At 36.5% G+C, this 15,048-nt stretch overlaps 1 protein-coding gene across 1 annotated transcript in view; it reads left to right on the top strand.

Moving 5' to 3' along the window:
• The window catches only part of plcl2 (phospholipase C like 2), a 71,800-nt gene extending 59,833 nt beyond the window's left edge, over positions 1–11,967 (top strand). The window contains exons 6-7 of the mRNA XM_028470626.1: positions 7,783–7,892; positions 11,304–11,967. Of these exons, the coding sequence (XP_028326427.1) occupies positions 7,783–7,892; positions 11,304–11,504 (311 nt within the window). The 3' untranslated portion in view covers positions 11,505–11,967. The remainder of the gene's footprint in view (positions 1–7,782; positions 7,893–11,303) is intronic.
• The last annotated feature ends 3,081 nt before the right edge of the window (positions 11,968–15,048 follow it).

The raw sequence follows: 15,048 nt of genomic DNA, 5'->3' as shown, positions 1-15,048 counted from the left end.
AAATAATATTCCAGCACAATACCAATGTTTTCACCTTTTTGAGTACCATAAACTATAAGCGCAGGGACATGCCTACGACATGACAAGGGTCCCTGGTCAGTGACGGGCACGTAGCGTTCACATAGGCTCCGCCCCTTCCCTTGTAGTGAGGCCACTACGAGAGCAAGAGGCCCTTCACCAGCTTGTGGCGCTCGGGCCTAATAAATAACTTTTTTTTTTGTTTTTTTTTTCTTTTTTTTTTTCTCGCTATTCGGGATTCACCGAAATGAAATCGTGTGGCCAAAGCCGAATAAAATGCAAATGCTTGGCTGAATACGGAATAACAAATGTGGTTGTTAAGTTTTTCACTATTTTTTTTAATAGTGCATAAATAGCCTAGAACAATGATTCTCAACTGGTGGGTCGGGACCCAAAAGTGGTTGGCAGACCTGTACTGGGTGGGTCGTGGAAAGCTAGTCAAAATTAAAAACCCTTTAACCTTATTCAGCAGGACAGAGTGTAAAAAGTTCTGTTTCCTCCCTTGTTATTCCACATTTTGTAAAAAGTCAGCTTTAAACGGGACAGATGGATTTTGCCCACGTTGGCAGGTGACGTCACCTAACACGCCTCCTAGAATGTGAGCTCCTCCTTCTCCAACTATCTTACAGCTAAAACAAAACTGTGGTTTAATATAGAGTATATATTATACTTTATTGCCATATATGTAAATACAAATTGCACTACTTTTTCTGCTGCCGATCGTGTTGGGAGTCACTGTTTGGAACCATGGACCCATTGTTTACACACATCCTCTGTTAGCACTCCGGACAACGGAGAGCGGTAAGGAGAGAGTCTGGCTGTGTTTGTGTGTGGAAAGGAGGAGCTGCTGTTGCTGCTGCTGCTGCTGCAACAAACACACACTTTTCTGACTAAATCACTGCACGTTGTTTGAATGCATCACACGCTACTATTCGGCCTTGCTTTTAACTCACTAAACCGAAGGCAGAATGTGGCTTTTTATGCAAATTTTGTGCATCCCTAAAAACAATTAAATTAAAAAAAGTTGTTAAAATATAAACCTAAATTACCAGTACTAGTGTCATCCATCCCAGATCAGTTAAGTTGTAAATGGTAAATGGACATGATTTATATAGAGCTTTATCACCACACTGAAACAGTCTCAAAGCGCTTTACATATCAGCTCATTCACCCAATCACTCTCACATTCACACACCAGTGGGACAGGACTGCCATGTAAGGCGCTAGTCGACCACTGGGAGCAACTTAGGGTTCAGTGTCTTGCCCAAGGACACTTCGACACATAGTCAGGTACTGGGATCGAACCCCCAACCTCTCGATCAGAGGACGACCCACTACCACCTGAGCCACGGTCGCCCGTAAAAACAATAAACCAACTCAACCTGAGAAGATATTCATTCATATATTAACAGTAAATTCCAGCCTTAGTGTAATGTCTGACAGACACTTTCTTATTGATTAGTTATTGGTTTGAGGTTGAAGTGGAGGAACCACAGATCAAAGCTTCGTCATATGACCAACAATCACAAACTGGGACACAACAGATGGAACAACACGCTGATAAAATCCAACCTTTGGTTTATTTGTCATTCAAAATGGCCACAATTTCTATCCCAGCTGCGTGTGTGCACGTGCGTGTGCATGTGTGGAGTTACGTGTGTTTGTGATAAAACTAAGGTTAATAATAGAGTCGTGGCAGCAGATTTCCCATCAGATGCTTCAATAATAGTGTTTCCCTCGCCCCAAAGTCCCATTACTGTAAATTACAGAGTTACAAATGAGAAATGTGCCTGAGCTAAGGGATCAGACTAATAACACTGTGTGTGTGTGTGTGTGTGTGTGTGTGTGTGTGTGTGTGTGTGTGTGTGTGGGGGTGTGGGGGTGTGAGCGTTGTGACGCAGCAGGTTTAACCTTTGCTTAGGTTGATGACGTTATTGTACCTTTCTTTAATTTGACTCCTGGGTCGTATCAAATAGGTTCAAAGTCTCCGAGGATGTAAAACTGTTAGCATAGAACGTTGTTCTGCTACAATTCAAGGCTATGATGTATGTTTATTAAATGTGTGTATTCTGTGGCTCTCCTGCTGTTCTTTGTTGTTGTTTTTTTCCTCTTCGCCTTCATTTGTATTTTTTTGCTGCTGTAATGAGTAACGACCACATTCCTCCGTTGTGGGACTAAGAAAGTATCTTGTCCTGTGTCGTATCATTTTGTCGCATCGTGTCTTATCCTGATGCATAGTATCGACTTGTCGCGACGAGGCCTGGGCAATATATTGAGATTCCAGATATATCCAGTTTTCTATTTTGCTGATATAGAAAACTGCAATATTACTTGTATCAATATATTTTTTTATTTTATAGCTTATTTTGTATTAAAATACTTGTTTTAGGAGTCACTGATTTTTCTACTTCTCAGAACAGCATGAAAAGCTCAGTTAGATGATCACTGACACTACAGAACTCACTCACACATGCTGTCCCTTAGAGGAGAAAAAGACAAAAATGGCTCATATTGTGCAGCTGTTTGTTAATAAAAGTCCAAATGTGTGTTTTTTACTCCCTTTTATGTATTTTCTTGTCCTATGTATTTTTGTAGGGTTTTTTTTATTGGGTATTTTTGGATTTCTTTCTGAGTCGTTTTGTGTATTTCTTGGTATGTATGTTCTTGGATTTTTGTTTTGCCATTGTGTATTTTTTCCTTTTGTTTGTTTGTACTTTTTTGTATTTCTGTTGTCTTATTGTGCATTGTTTCTCTTTTTGTGTTCCTTTGTGTAATTTTGTTGTTCTTTTGCATATTTTTCCATTTGTTTGTACGTTTTTGTAGGTTTTGTTTGTGTATTTTTGTTGTTCTCTTACTTATTTTTGTTGTCCCATTGAGCATTTTTTTCTCCTTTCGTATATTTTGTTGTCCTAAATAATTGTGTGGTTCTTTTGTGTATTTCTCTGCTAATTTGTGTTTTTGTAGTCATTTTGTGTATTTTTTGCTGTCGTTTACTGTTGGGGGCCACTAGTTGCCCATTGTTGTAATATACGCACACGTTTGTTTTTTGTTTTTTTTTACCATTTTTAAAGTATTGTGATGTTCTTTTAGCCTGCATGGCATTTTTTTATCAGCAAATGTAGCCCACAATTGTCTTTCTGGTAAGACTTTATTGTATCTGGCAATTTTCGATTGCAAAAACAAAAACAAAAAAAAAATCCCTTTAACTTGGTCACAAATTGAGATACAGTGCTCAGACTGGTACCATTGAACAACATTTCCTTTCAATGTGTGACCTCAAGGTCGTATTTACGGTCGAGGTCAGTCTTCTGTTTTTCCTGCATTATTAATTTCAATTTAATTAGTAAAAAGAACAAATCTAGATACAGGTTGTTATTTTTGCCAATTTTTCCAATTTTCAATTGCCAAATATATATTTGCCTTGTGAATACCGGTCTTTCCTAGTTTGAATTAAAATTATTGAGTTTTATATCGTATATCGCAATTTTGAGGAAAAATATGAATTTTGGTTCATAAATTCAGCCCTAGTCACAACACGTTGTATCGTCTTGTCACATCTATCTTGTCCTGTGTCGTATAGTCGTGTTGAGTCTTTTCTTGATGTATTTTCCAAGTCTTTTCTTGCCACATCTATCGTTTGTCACACCTTGTCTTTTTTTAATTGTATCTTGTCGTGTCATGAGAGGTGATTAATTCCCCTCCCGTGGAACCCGACTGATTACATCATCAATCGCTCTTTGATCTTCCGCCTCAAACAATGGCGGTAACGAGTCGTCAGTTATTGGTTAGCAGCAGTCAGCACAGCATCACCTCATGGAGATCAGTGAGAAGGAGCTCCCCCTTTCCTTCCCTGCAGGACTCTGATGTGTTGCTAGGCAACCTGGAGAACCACTCATTGATGTGTGTTTGTAAGTGTGTGCGTGACAGATATTGGAAGCAGTTGCGTTGGGTTGCCAGATAATGCATGTGATAAGACTGGGAGGTTTTTTTGGGGTGTGGCAAAGTACTGGTTCTCCTTCAGCTGTTCTCAAACACACCAGTCCACACCTAGTATGGTAATTTAGTTCCGCTCACTCGCTCGCCCTCTCCCTCCTCATCCTCTCTCATGCACACGTTTCTATGGCAACACCGACGACGGGCTCCGACCCTCTCTGGTTGATTTCAAAGCTTTGAGCGGAAATGTGCGTGTCATGGGAGGGAGTTTCCTGTGGAGAAGGATGCTGCACGTGTGTGTGTGTGTGTGTGTGTGTGTGTGTGTGTGTGTGTGTGTGTGTGTGTGTGTGTGTGTGCGTGTGCGTGTGTGTGTATGTGTGTTCGTGTGCTTGTGCATGTGTGCTTTTGTGCGTGTTCGTGCGCATGTGTGCTTGTGTATATGTATGTGTGTGCGTGTGTGGACGTGTGTTGCCTGTTGCTGTGGTGTTACAGAAGCAGCTGTAAAACTATGTTAACGTTAAACATGTCTTCACTCATGCGGGGGGAGGGTGGGGGGTAGTAGGAGGCAGTGGGGGGGGGGGATCTAGCAGAGGGCAAAGCTCCTCAGAGACAGTGATGCTAATCCACAGCAATGCAGTGTCACATTCGTCTGCTCTGAGCCTCTGCTCTGTGTCTCATCTCTGCTCTTTACTTATAGTCCCACTCAAAGCCTAAAGACATTGATTCCCAACCAGGGGTGAGTGTTCCTTGAGGGGTACATAAGAATATTGCAGAGGGTACGTGAAACTACTCATCAATGAATGTCCACCAGCTAGCCCCAATATACACCAACATCTTCAACAGCTCCCTCTGACAGTGCACGGGACCAAATGCTTCAAGGACTCTATTATTATTCCGGAACCAAAAAGCACTAAAATATCATGTCTCAATGACTATAGACCAATGGCCCTCGCATCTGTCCTCATGAAATCATTTGAACACATCATTCTCTCTCACCTGATAATAATCACCACGCCCCTAATTGACAGTTCACAGTTTGCGTACGGGGCCAATAGGTCTGATGACGATGCAGTCAACCTGGCTCTTCACAGGATACTCCACCATCTAGAGTCCTCTCACACCTACGCCCATGTTCTGTTTATTGATTTTAGCTTCGCCTTCAACACTATCGACCCAGTAAACTTCTGTAGTAAACTCATGGACATTAACATTGACATCTCTTTATGCCTCTGGATTAGGAGCTTCCTGACTGAGAGGACACAAAGGGTTGGCCCCTGAGTGGCCCCTGACCATCAGCACCTCAGGGGTGTGTCCTATAGCCCTGGTTGTTCCCCCTCAAGACAAACATGCTCACATCTTCACACAACTCAGTATCCATCCTTAAATACGCAGACAACAACAATAATTGGACTCATCACTGACAATAATGAAAACCATTATCGTGCCCAGTAGCGATGTAACAATTAATCATAAGGCAGTTAAAAATCGATTCATAGGTATCACGGTTCACATCGATACTGTGAAAATTGAATCGCAGTACTTTTTTTAAACAGCAGAGGGTGCTATATATATTTATCCTTCTCTTGTCCAGAAGTGTTGGCGGCGGGCGGAATCTCCTACTACTTTCTTTCTGGCCGTCTACTACTCAAACATGTTGATAAATGATTCCTTACCCCTTTAGCACCGAAAGAATATCAGTAATATTACGTGAATATCTGTAAAAGTCACATTTTTCTATTAGCTCTGTCTGCTAGCATAGCATCTCTTCTTCACTGCTATAATATCTGCATGCCAACCGACCACTGGGTTACCAACGCCCTCTGCTGGTCCAAACAAATATCTGACGTAAATACAGTGCAGACTGTTTTTTTTTTTTTTTTTTTTAAGTCCAATTGTTAAGCCATAAAATACATTTTCAGTTGCACTTTTAAAAAGAAAAAAAACTATTATGTAGTTTTGCATTGTTTATTATAGAACCAGAATTTAAATTAATAGGCTTCTTCTTCATTTGTATTATTCCTTTATTTATTTCATTCAAGATTCATTTTTAGTTAAATTGCATTGTTTTGAATAGTTTATCAAGGGATTATTTTGACAATGAAAAATAAAAGGAAAATAGAACAGTATTATTTATAAGGAATATTTTTCAGTCATCATTTGTCTACAGTCCCATTTTGTAAAATAAATCGTGAGAGAATTGTATCGTGAACCCAGTATCGTGAATCGAATCGTATCGAATCGTATCAGGAGTTGAGTGAGTGAATCGTTACATCCCGAGTGCCCAAGTCACCCAAGCGTCACATGGTGTCACAACAATAACCTTCAGCCCAACACATCAAACACTAAGGAACTTCTCTTGTTCACCCACAACCAAAACAGCCCTTTCCATCATCATCTCCAAAGCCATAGCCATCACAGACTCCTTCATATTCCTCGGTACACACGTCAATAACACATTCAAATAGAAGCCGCGTGCAGATAATTCCTACAAAAAGCCAATTAAAGACTGCTCAAAAAGTTCAGAGTCAGACACAACATCCTGCTTCAGTTTTACACAGCCATATTTGAGAGTTTCCTCACATCATCAGTAATAGTCTAGTACGGAAACTTGTACTGTCATTCACGCATAAAACTCCAACGTATAATCAACAAATCATCCAAAATCACTGGCCACACACTCCCATCCATAAAGACATTGTATCACAGACGCGTCACACAATGAGCACTAACCTCAGACCACACACACCCTGTTCACCACCTTTTCACACTCATGCCCTGTGGGAGGAGCTACAAATCTTTGTCAGTTTTTTTTCCCCATTGCAATAATGACACTAAAGAAATACTTAAAGTAACTTATATCTTGTAATATTGCATTGTTTAACTGTCTGTATGTATAGTACGTAACTATGTACTGTATGTAACTGACACAGGAGACGAAAGCATAACGTGCTGTACTGAAAACTAATTCCACCAACTCTGTTGTGTGGCCATTAATAAATGATTCTGATTGTCATTCTGATCGTGAATAGGAACATTTTGTGTTGCAGCTATGGATATGATTGCACTATTCAGAGTACTGATATATCTACTCAAGTAGAAGTACTGTTACTTGATTGAAAATGTGTACAAGTACAAGTAAGTCATACATAAAATACTCAAGTACAAGTGCAAAGTAGATCAACTAAATATTACTCAAAGTAAAATTTATGGTAACACGAAGTTTTGTACAAATTTGGAGCTATGTTGGCATTGTTTTGGGCGAGGTGGAGCATCACGTGAGCTTAGGTTTGGTAGGGTAAAGAACTACAATTAATGACAGCCTTCATGACACCGTATTCATGCTAATGACAGGTGTCATGTCATAATAATGACAGTGTAATGTCAACCTTTATGTATAAAACTTCAATTGTTACCAACGTTACTAGTTACTTTCACTCCCCATGTATTATTTTTGGTAATAAATCTTGCCACGGTTCTCTTGCATACAGTAAACATATCATGTATAAACTGGTACCGTACATGACGTTTCATCTGATACTAAATACACACATGATTACATAACTTAGTGTCAGAGGTTTGAGGAAAATAAAGGTCACATCTTACCTTGTGAGGGATCCAGGCAGAGACGTTAGCGCTGGTTAGCGTGTTAGCCTCTCTGCAGCAGCTTCTGAAATGAATCCTAGTGCTTTCAACGTTTCCCTCTGAGCCTCCACAGAAGAAGACACACACCAACCTTAATCTCAGCTCGACAACGCTACACACATTACACACACTACACACACCGCTGTTACACAACTCAGCCTGATATGAGTTTTTGTTGTTCTTTTGCAGCGATGGAGTTCCACGAGAACCTGCACGATCTGGCTGTGAAAGAAGGACTAAAGGGACGTAAACTTCACAAAGCAGTGGAAAGTTTTACCTGGAACATCACCATCCTGAAGGTAGTGGCCAAACACAGTACTACAGTCTAGTATTTAAGAAACAAAGTACTACAGTCTAGTATTTAAGAAACAAAGTACTACAGTCTAGTATTTAAGAAACAAAGTACTACAGTCTAGTATTTAAGAAACAAAGTACTACAGTCTAGTATTTAAGAAACAAAGTACTACAGTCTAGTATTTAAGAAACACAGTACTACAGTCTAGTATTTAAGAAACAAAGTACTACAGTCTAGTATTTAAGAAACAAAGTACTACAGTCTAGTATTTAAGAAACAAAGTACTACAGTCTAGTATTTAAGAAACAAAGTACTACAGTCTAGTATTTAAGAAACAAAGTACTACAGTCTAGTATTTAAGGAACACAGTACTACAGTCTAGTATTTAAGAAACAAAGTACTACAGTCTAGTATTTAAGAAACAAAGTACTTCAGTCTAGTATTTAAGAAACAAAGTACTTCAGTATAGTATTTAAGAAACACAGTACTACAGTTTAGTATTTAAGAAACAGAGTACTACAGTCTAGTATTTAAGAAACACAGTACTACAGTCTAGTATTTAAGGAACACAGTACTACAGTCTAGTATTTAAGAAACAACGTACAACAATCTAGTATTTAAGAAACAAGGTACTGCAGTCTAGTATTTAAGAAACAAAGTACTACAGTCTAGTATTTAAGAAACAAAGTACTACAGTCTAGTATTTAAGGAACACAGTACTACAGTCTAGTATTTAAGAAACACAGTACTACAGTCTAGTATTTAAGGAACACAGTATTACAGTCTAGTATTTAAGAAACAAAGTACTACAGTCTAGTATTTAAGAAACAAAGTACTACAGTCTAGTATTTAAGAAACAAAGTACTACAGTCTAGTATTTAAGAAACAAAGTACTACAGTCTAGTATTTAAGAAACAAAGTACTACAGTCTAGTATTTAAGAAACAAAGTACTACAGTCTAGTATTTAAGAAACAAAGTACTACAGTCTAGTATTTAAGAAACAAAGTACTACAGTCTAGTATTTAAGAAACAAAGTACTACAGTCTAGTATTTAAGAAACAAAGTACTACAGTCTAGTATTAAAGTAGAAGTACTTCAGTATAGTATTTAAGAAACACAGTACTACAGTTTAGTATTTAAGAAACAGAGTACTACAGTCTAGTATTTAAGAAACACAGTACTACAGTCTAGTATTTAAGGAACACAGTACTACAGTCTAGTATTTAAGAAACAACGTACAACAATCTAGTATTTAAGAAACAAGGTACTGCAGTCTAGTATTTAAGAAACAAAGTACTACAGTCTAGTATTTAAGAAACAAAGTACTACAGTCTAGTATTTAAGGAACACAGTACTACAGTCTAGTATTTAAGAAACACAGTACTACAGTCTAGTATTTAAGGAACACAGTATTACAGTCTAGTATTTAAGAAACAAAGTACTACAGTCTAGTATTTAAGAAACAAAGTACTGCAGTCTAGTATTTAAGGAACACAGTACTACAGTCTAGTATTTAAGGAACACAGTACTACAGTCTAGTATTTAAGAAACAAAGCACTACAGTCTAGTATTTAAGGAACACAGTACTACAGTCTAGTATTTAAGAAACAAAATACTACAGTCTAGTATTTAAGGAACACAGTACTACAGTCTAGTATTTAAGAAACAAAATACTACAGTCTAGTATTTAAGGAACACAGTACTACAGTCTAGTATTTAAGAAACAAATACTACAGTCTAGTAATTAAGGAACACAGTACTACAGTCTAGTATTTAAGAAACAAAGTAAAACAGTCTAGTATTTAAGAAACAAAGTACTACAGTCTAGTATTTAAGAAACAAAGTACTACAGTCTAGTATTTAAGAAACAAAGTACTACAGTCTAGTATTTAAGAAACAAAGTACTATTGTCTAGTATTTAAGGATCAAAGTACTACAGTCTAGTATTTAAGAAACAAAGTACTATTGTCTAGTATTTAAGGATCAAAGTACTACAGTCTAGTATTTAAGAAACAAAGTACTACAGTCTAGTATTTAAGAAACAAAGTACTACAGTCTAGTATTTAAGAAACAAAGTACTATTGTCTAGTATTTAAGGATCAAAGTACTACAGTCTAGTATTTAAGAAACAAAGTACTATTGTCTAGTATTTAAGGATCAAAGTACTACAGTCTAGTATTTAAGAAACAAAGTACTATTGTCTAGTATTTAAGGAACACAGTACTACAGTCTAGTATTTAAGAAACAAATACTACAGTCTAGTAATTAAGGAACACAGTACTACAGTCTAGTATTTAAGAAACAAAGTACTTCAGTATAGTATTTAGGGAACAAAGTACTATTGTTTAGTATTTAAGGATCAAAGTACTACAGTAAGGACATTTACCCACGTGGACATCTAAATATCTAGACATGTTTCTATCTATACATCATATATCTAGATTTCTATCGATATCTAGACATCTCTCATGTAGATGTCTAAATAGCCAGACATTTATCTATCTAGACAACAGCCTATCTAGGCATCATACATCTAGATGTCTATCTTTATGTAGACATACCTCTCAAGACAACTATCATATAGACCTCTAAATAACTAGACATATTTATCGAGATATCATACATCTACATGTTTATCTATATGTAGATATCTACCTATCTAGACATCTGTTGTATACACATATAAATACCTAGACATCGATCTAGACATCTGCTTATCTAGATGTAATCTAAGAGTAAAGCGAACCGTTCGTAAAGGTAAAGTCTAGTGATGTCGCTAACGTTAGCGGGGGCGTGTGTGGGATTATCTGAGAAAGGAAATCTAAAGCCCTCACCCTGAACCCTTAACCCTAACCCCTAACCTCTAACCCTCATCCCTAACCCCTAACCCCTAACCCTGAACCCTGAACCCTTAACCCTAACCCCTAACCCTCATCCCTGACCCTAAACCCTAACCCTGAACCCTAACCCCTAACCCTTAACCCTAACCCCTAACCCTCATCCCTGACCCTAAACCCTAACTCCTAACCCTTAACCCTAACCCCTAACCCTCATCCCTAACCCTAAACCCTAACCCCTAACCCTTAACCCTGAACCCTAACCCCTAACCTTTATCCCTAACCCCTAACCCTTAACCCTGAACCCTAACCCCTAACCCTTATCCCTAACCCCGAACCCTGAACCCTTAACCCTAACCTCTAACCCTCATCCCTGACCCTAAACCCTGAACCCTGAACCCTAAACCCTAACCTCGAATTCTGAACCCTAACCTCTAACCCTCATCCCTGACCCTAAACCCTAACCCCTAACCTCTAACCTCCAAACTCTAACCCAAACCCTCATCCCTAACCCAAACCCTAACCCCTAACCCTAACTCCTAACTCTGAGCCCTAACTCTTGGTGCTGTGTCCTCAGGGCCAGGCCGATCTGCTGAAACACTCCAGGAGTGAAGTTCAGGAGAACCTGAAGCAGATCCACTACGCAGCGCTAACCTCGAACCTGAGCAAAGGAGGAGGAGCCACAGGTGGGTCGTCAGGGTCTGAGTCCAGGGGCCGCCACAGCCTGGGGGCCATCCCTGAGAAAGCCACAGCGGAGGAGCTGAGCGATGAGGACTGAGCGTTAGACTGTTGTTAGAGTCACTAAAGCACAATTTATCTGAACTGTGAATGTAACGGGACCAGGAGGAGGAGACAAAGGGCCGTTAGCATCCTGTGCGTTCATACAGGCCACGTTCCATCCTGTACACCTCCAGAAAAAAGATTTATTTTATAAAAAATACAAAGTTTAAATATGTGCACACAGCAGGGACCACGTTGGACAAACCAAGCCTCATGTGAATCCAGTTTAGTCAGAAACGACCATAACCTGGAAGCAGCGCTAGTTTCTTCTTCTCTCCTTTAAATCACAGCATCACCATCACTGAAGCAGGAGGCCATGGTTAAATGACAACGTTTGTCTTCTTTGTTTGTAGCGTCTCACACACACGGTTTGCAGATAGAGATGAAAACCATCAGAAAGCCACCAAAGTCTCGTCTAAACTGCCTCCTTAAAACACAATAAACCCAACCTGGCAACCCTCTTTATATCCTCTTTTCTTCCTCACAGTCATGTGTCGTTCCCTCGATGAGTTAAAGAAAGTTAAGAGGGAGTCGACAGAAAATTACACAAAATGACAAGAATAATACACAAATTACTCAGCAATGACTCCAAAAACACACAACAACAGAAATACAGAAAAAGACCAGCGATGGCTCCAAAAACACACAAACTGAATAATAAGCACACAAAATGTTTTTTTTTTTAAAAAGCACACAAAATAACAGCATAAATTCACAAAAAGATAACATTAACAACTCAAAAAAACCCAAAACAAGTACAAGACTACACAAAATAAAATGTATAGCACACAAATGACTGAAAACTGCCAACAACTGCCAACAACAATAAAAACACACATAAGGATAATATAAATGAGTCAAAAATACACAAAACTAGAACAAAAATACACAAAATGACTCCAAAAACACCAAATAAATTAAAAGTACACAAAAAGAGAAAAATATACACAAAATTACAACAAAAAGGACATTGTTGTTTCCTGTGTTAATGCTCAGTTTGGTCATTATTCTACTGTAAAATAAACGACATTGTTGGAGAAACTATTGTTGAACCATAAAGTTGTTAAAAATCCACCAATATTGTCATTTTAAGGACATAAAATACTGCTCAGTGTTTGGTCTGAATGGTTGTAGTTGTTTTGTCAGTGTTTAAATAAATACATTTTTAATAATTCCATTTAAAACACCAAAAATGTTTCCTTTTCGTCTTCTTTCAAACACAACAAAACTATAGGATAATATTAATGATTTTAAAAACACACAATAACAACAAAAATATACAAAATGACTCCAAAAACACAGAATAAAGTTTAAGTACACAAAATATACAAATGGCTCCAAAATGACAGAAAATTACCCAGAAATGACTCCAAAACCACAAAAATGTACAGATAAATCGACACAAAGGATTATTACAAATGACAAAACGAGAAGAGAACACACAAAGAAGAGAAAAATACACCCAAAATGACAACAAACACAAAGGCTTTTCTTATTTCCTGTGTAAATTTATTTATCTCATGTAATTAAAAACTCTTAAATGGCATTGTTGGAGAAAATAGTGTTGAACCATGAAAATAAATCTCTGAAGTTGTCATTTAAACAAAAATGCTGCTCAGTGTTTGTACTGAATAATTTTTTGTGAGTGTTAAAAAATTAGTATACATATATATATATATATATATATACATTTTTTTTTTTTTTTTATTGCCAAAACCGTTCTGTTTTCATCAGTTTTACTCGTTTTTCATCTTTCAAACACCTTAAAACAGACGTTAAATGAAGGTGATGGAGTTTAGTGAGTAATCTTTATTTCTGGTGATATGATTTAAATTTATGTTGGATGCTGATGTCACTTTGTGTCCAAAGCTGGAAGCATCACATCGTCCAAAATGTCTTGTTTTGCTGAGGCTGAACACGTGGTGAGTTTTCCTCCCTCTGCTCTGTTCAATGTGTTCAAAGTTTCTCACACAAAGAATGAGGCGACAAAACCAACACTCTCCACTCCAGGCCCACAAACAGAGGAGGGACGACCTTTTCCTGAGTGTCCCACAGGTTGAAAACGCACCACTTTAACCCTCACATCAGCCTCTGGTCAACAAGTAAAAATGGTCAAAACCGAAAAAAAAACGCTGAAGTAAAAAAAAGCAAAACAAGTCAAACATCAAAATTTAAAGTTAAAGATAATTTAAGTAATGGAAATAAATGTTTAAAATATGAAAAATGGTCCAAAACTGAAGTAAGGCTCTTTGTAAATAAGTCAAACACAAAGGAAAAAAAACAAAATAATAATAATAATCATCATTATTATATATATATATATATATAGACATAAGGCTTTATTAAAATATATATACTGTATATATATATTTTAAAGCGTAAAAATTGTCAAACACTAAAATTTTAAAGTTAAGGATATTTTAGGGCACAAAAAAGTATTTAAAATATGAAAAATGGCCCAAAACTAAAGTAAAGGCCAGAAATATGTCAAACAAAAAAGAAAGGTGAAAATATGTAATGAAATAAAAATAAAAACTATTTAGACATAAGGCTTTATTAAAGCAAACATAAATAAAAAGTTGATTAAAAAAAAATGGCAAAAATATTTAAAAAAAATATTTATTTATTTAGGTTTCATTAAAGCAAAAAAAAAAAAAATGAAGAAAAACTACGAAGAAAAAAAACCAGAAACACCAAAATTCAGAGATTAAAAAAAGTAAGGTAAAAATAAACAAGATAAAATATAAAATATGAAAAATGGCCCTAAACTAAAGTAAATCTAGAGTTAGGACAAAAATAAGTGAAATATTAAGGCAAAAAACGGTGTAAAGATGTAAAAGAAAAACAAACAGAAAACAAGCAAAATGAATGAAAGGTTAAAAAAAAAAAAAAAACGCTAAAAACTGAAAAAAAGGCAATAGTAAAGCAAAACAAATAAAAGGTTTAAAATATGAAAAAACAGCCTAAAGCTAAAGTAAATATGTTAAACACAAAGGCAAAATAAAAGTGTGAAAATATGTAAGAAAAATGAAAAAAATGCAGATGTATGGATTTATTAAAAATAAACAATTCTACTACAAAGTAAAAACTCAATAAATGTGTGAAAGATATGACAAACAAAAGCTATAGGTTCCATGAAAGTTTCCTTTTTTTAAAAAAAAACGCCAATTATTAAACCAATCAATATTATATACAGTATGTATATATATTTATATGTGAACAACATATAAAATAAACACAGTAAATGTATTCTGTTTAAAATGTATTTGTATATTATATATATATATACTGTATATATGTAGCGTTAAATAATGACGGAACATAAAGCTGATATCAATGATATGAATCATATCGTAAAGCTCTGCTGGTATTTATTATGGTTTATACAGTGTTAATGGTAGTACTTTTAGACAAAATGTTCCCCAAATTACATAAAAAATTAGTCACAAGATGTAAAGTGAAGATTGTGCAGGGAGTGACATATTTAACTTATTGCTTTAATATTATCATATTGCTGTCATATTTGATCATTTATTTATATG

This window comes from Gouania willdenowi, chromosome 16 (assembly GCF_900634775.1).
Source record: "Gouania willdenowi chromosome 16, fGouWil2.1, whole genome shotgun sequence".
Lineage (NCBI taxonomy): Eukaryota > Metazoa > Chordata > Actinopteri > Blenniiformes > Gobiesocidae > Gouania > Gouania willdenowi.
The sequence above is the reverse complement of the archived record's forward strand: the minus strand, read 5'-3'. Positions and strand labels throughout refer to the sequence as shown.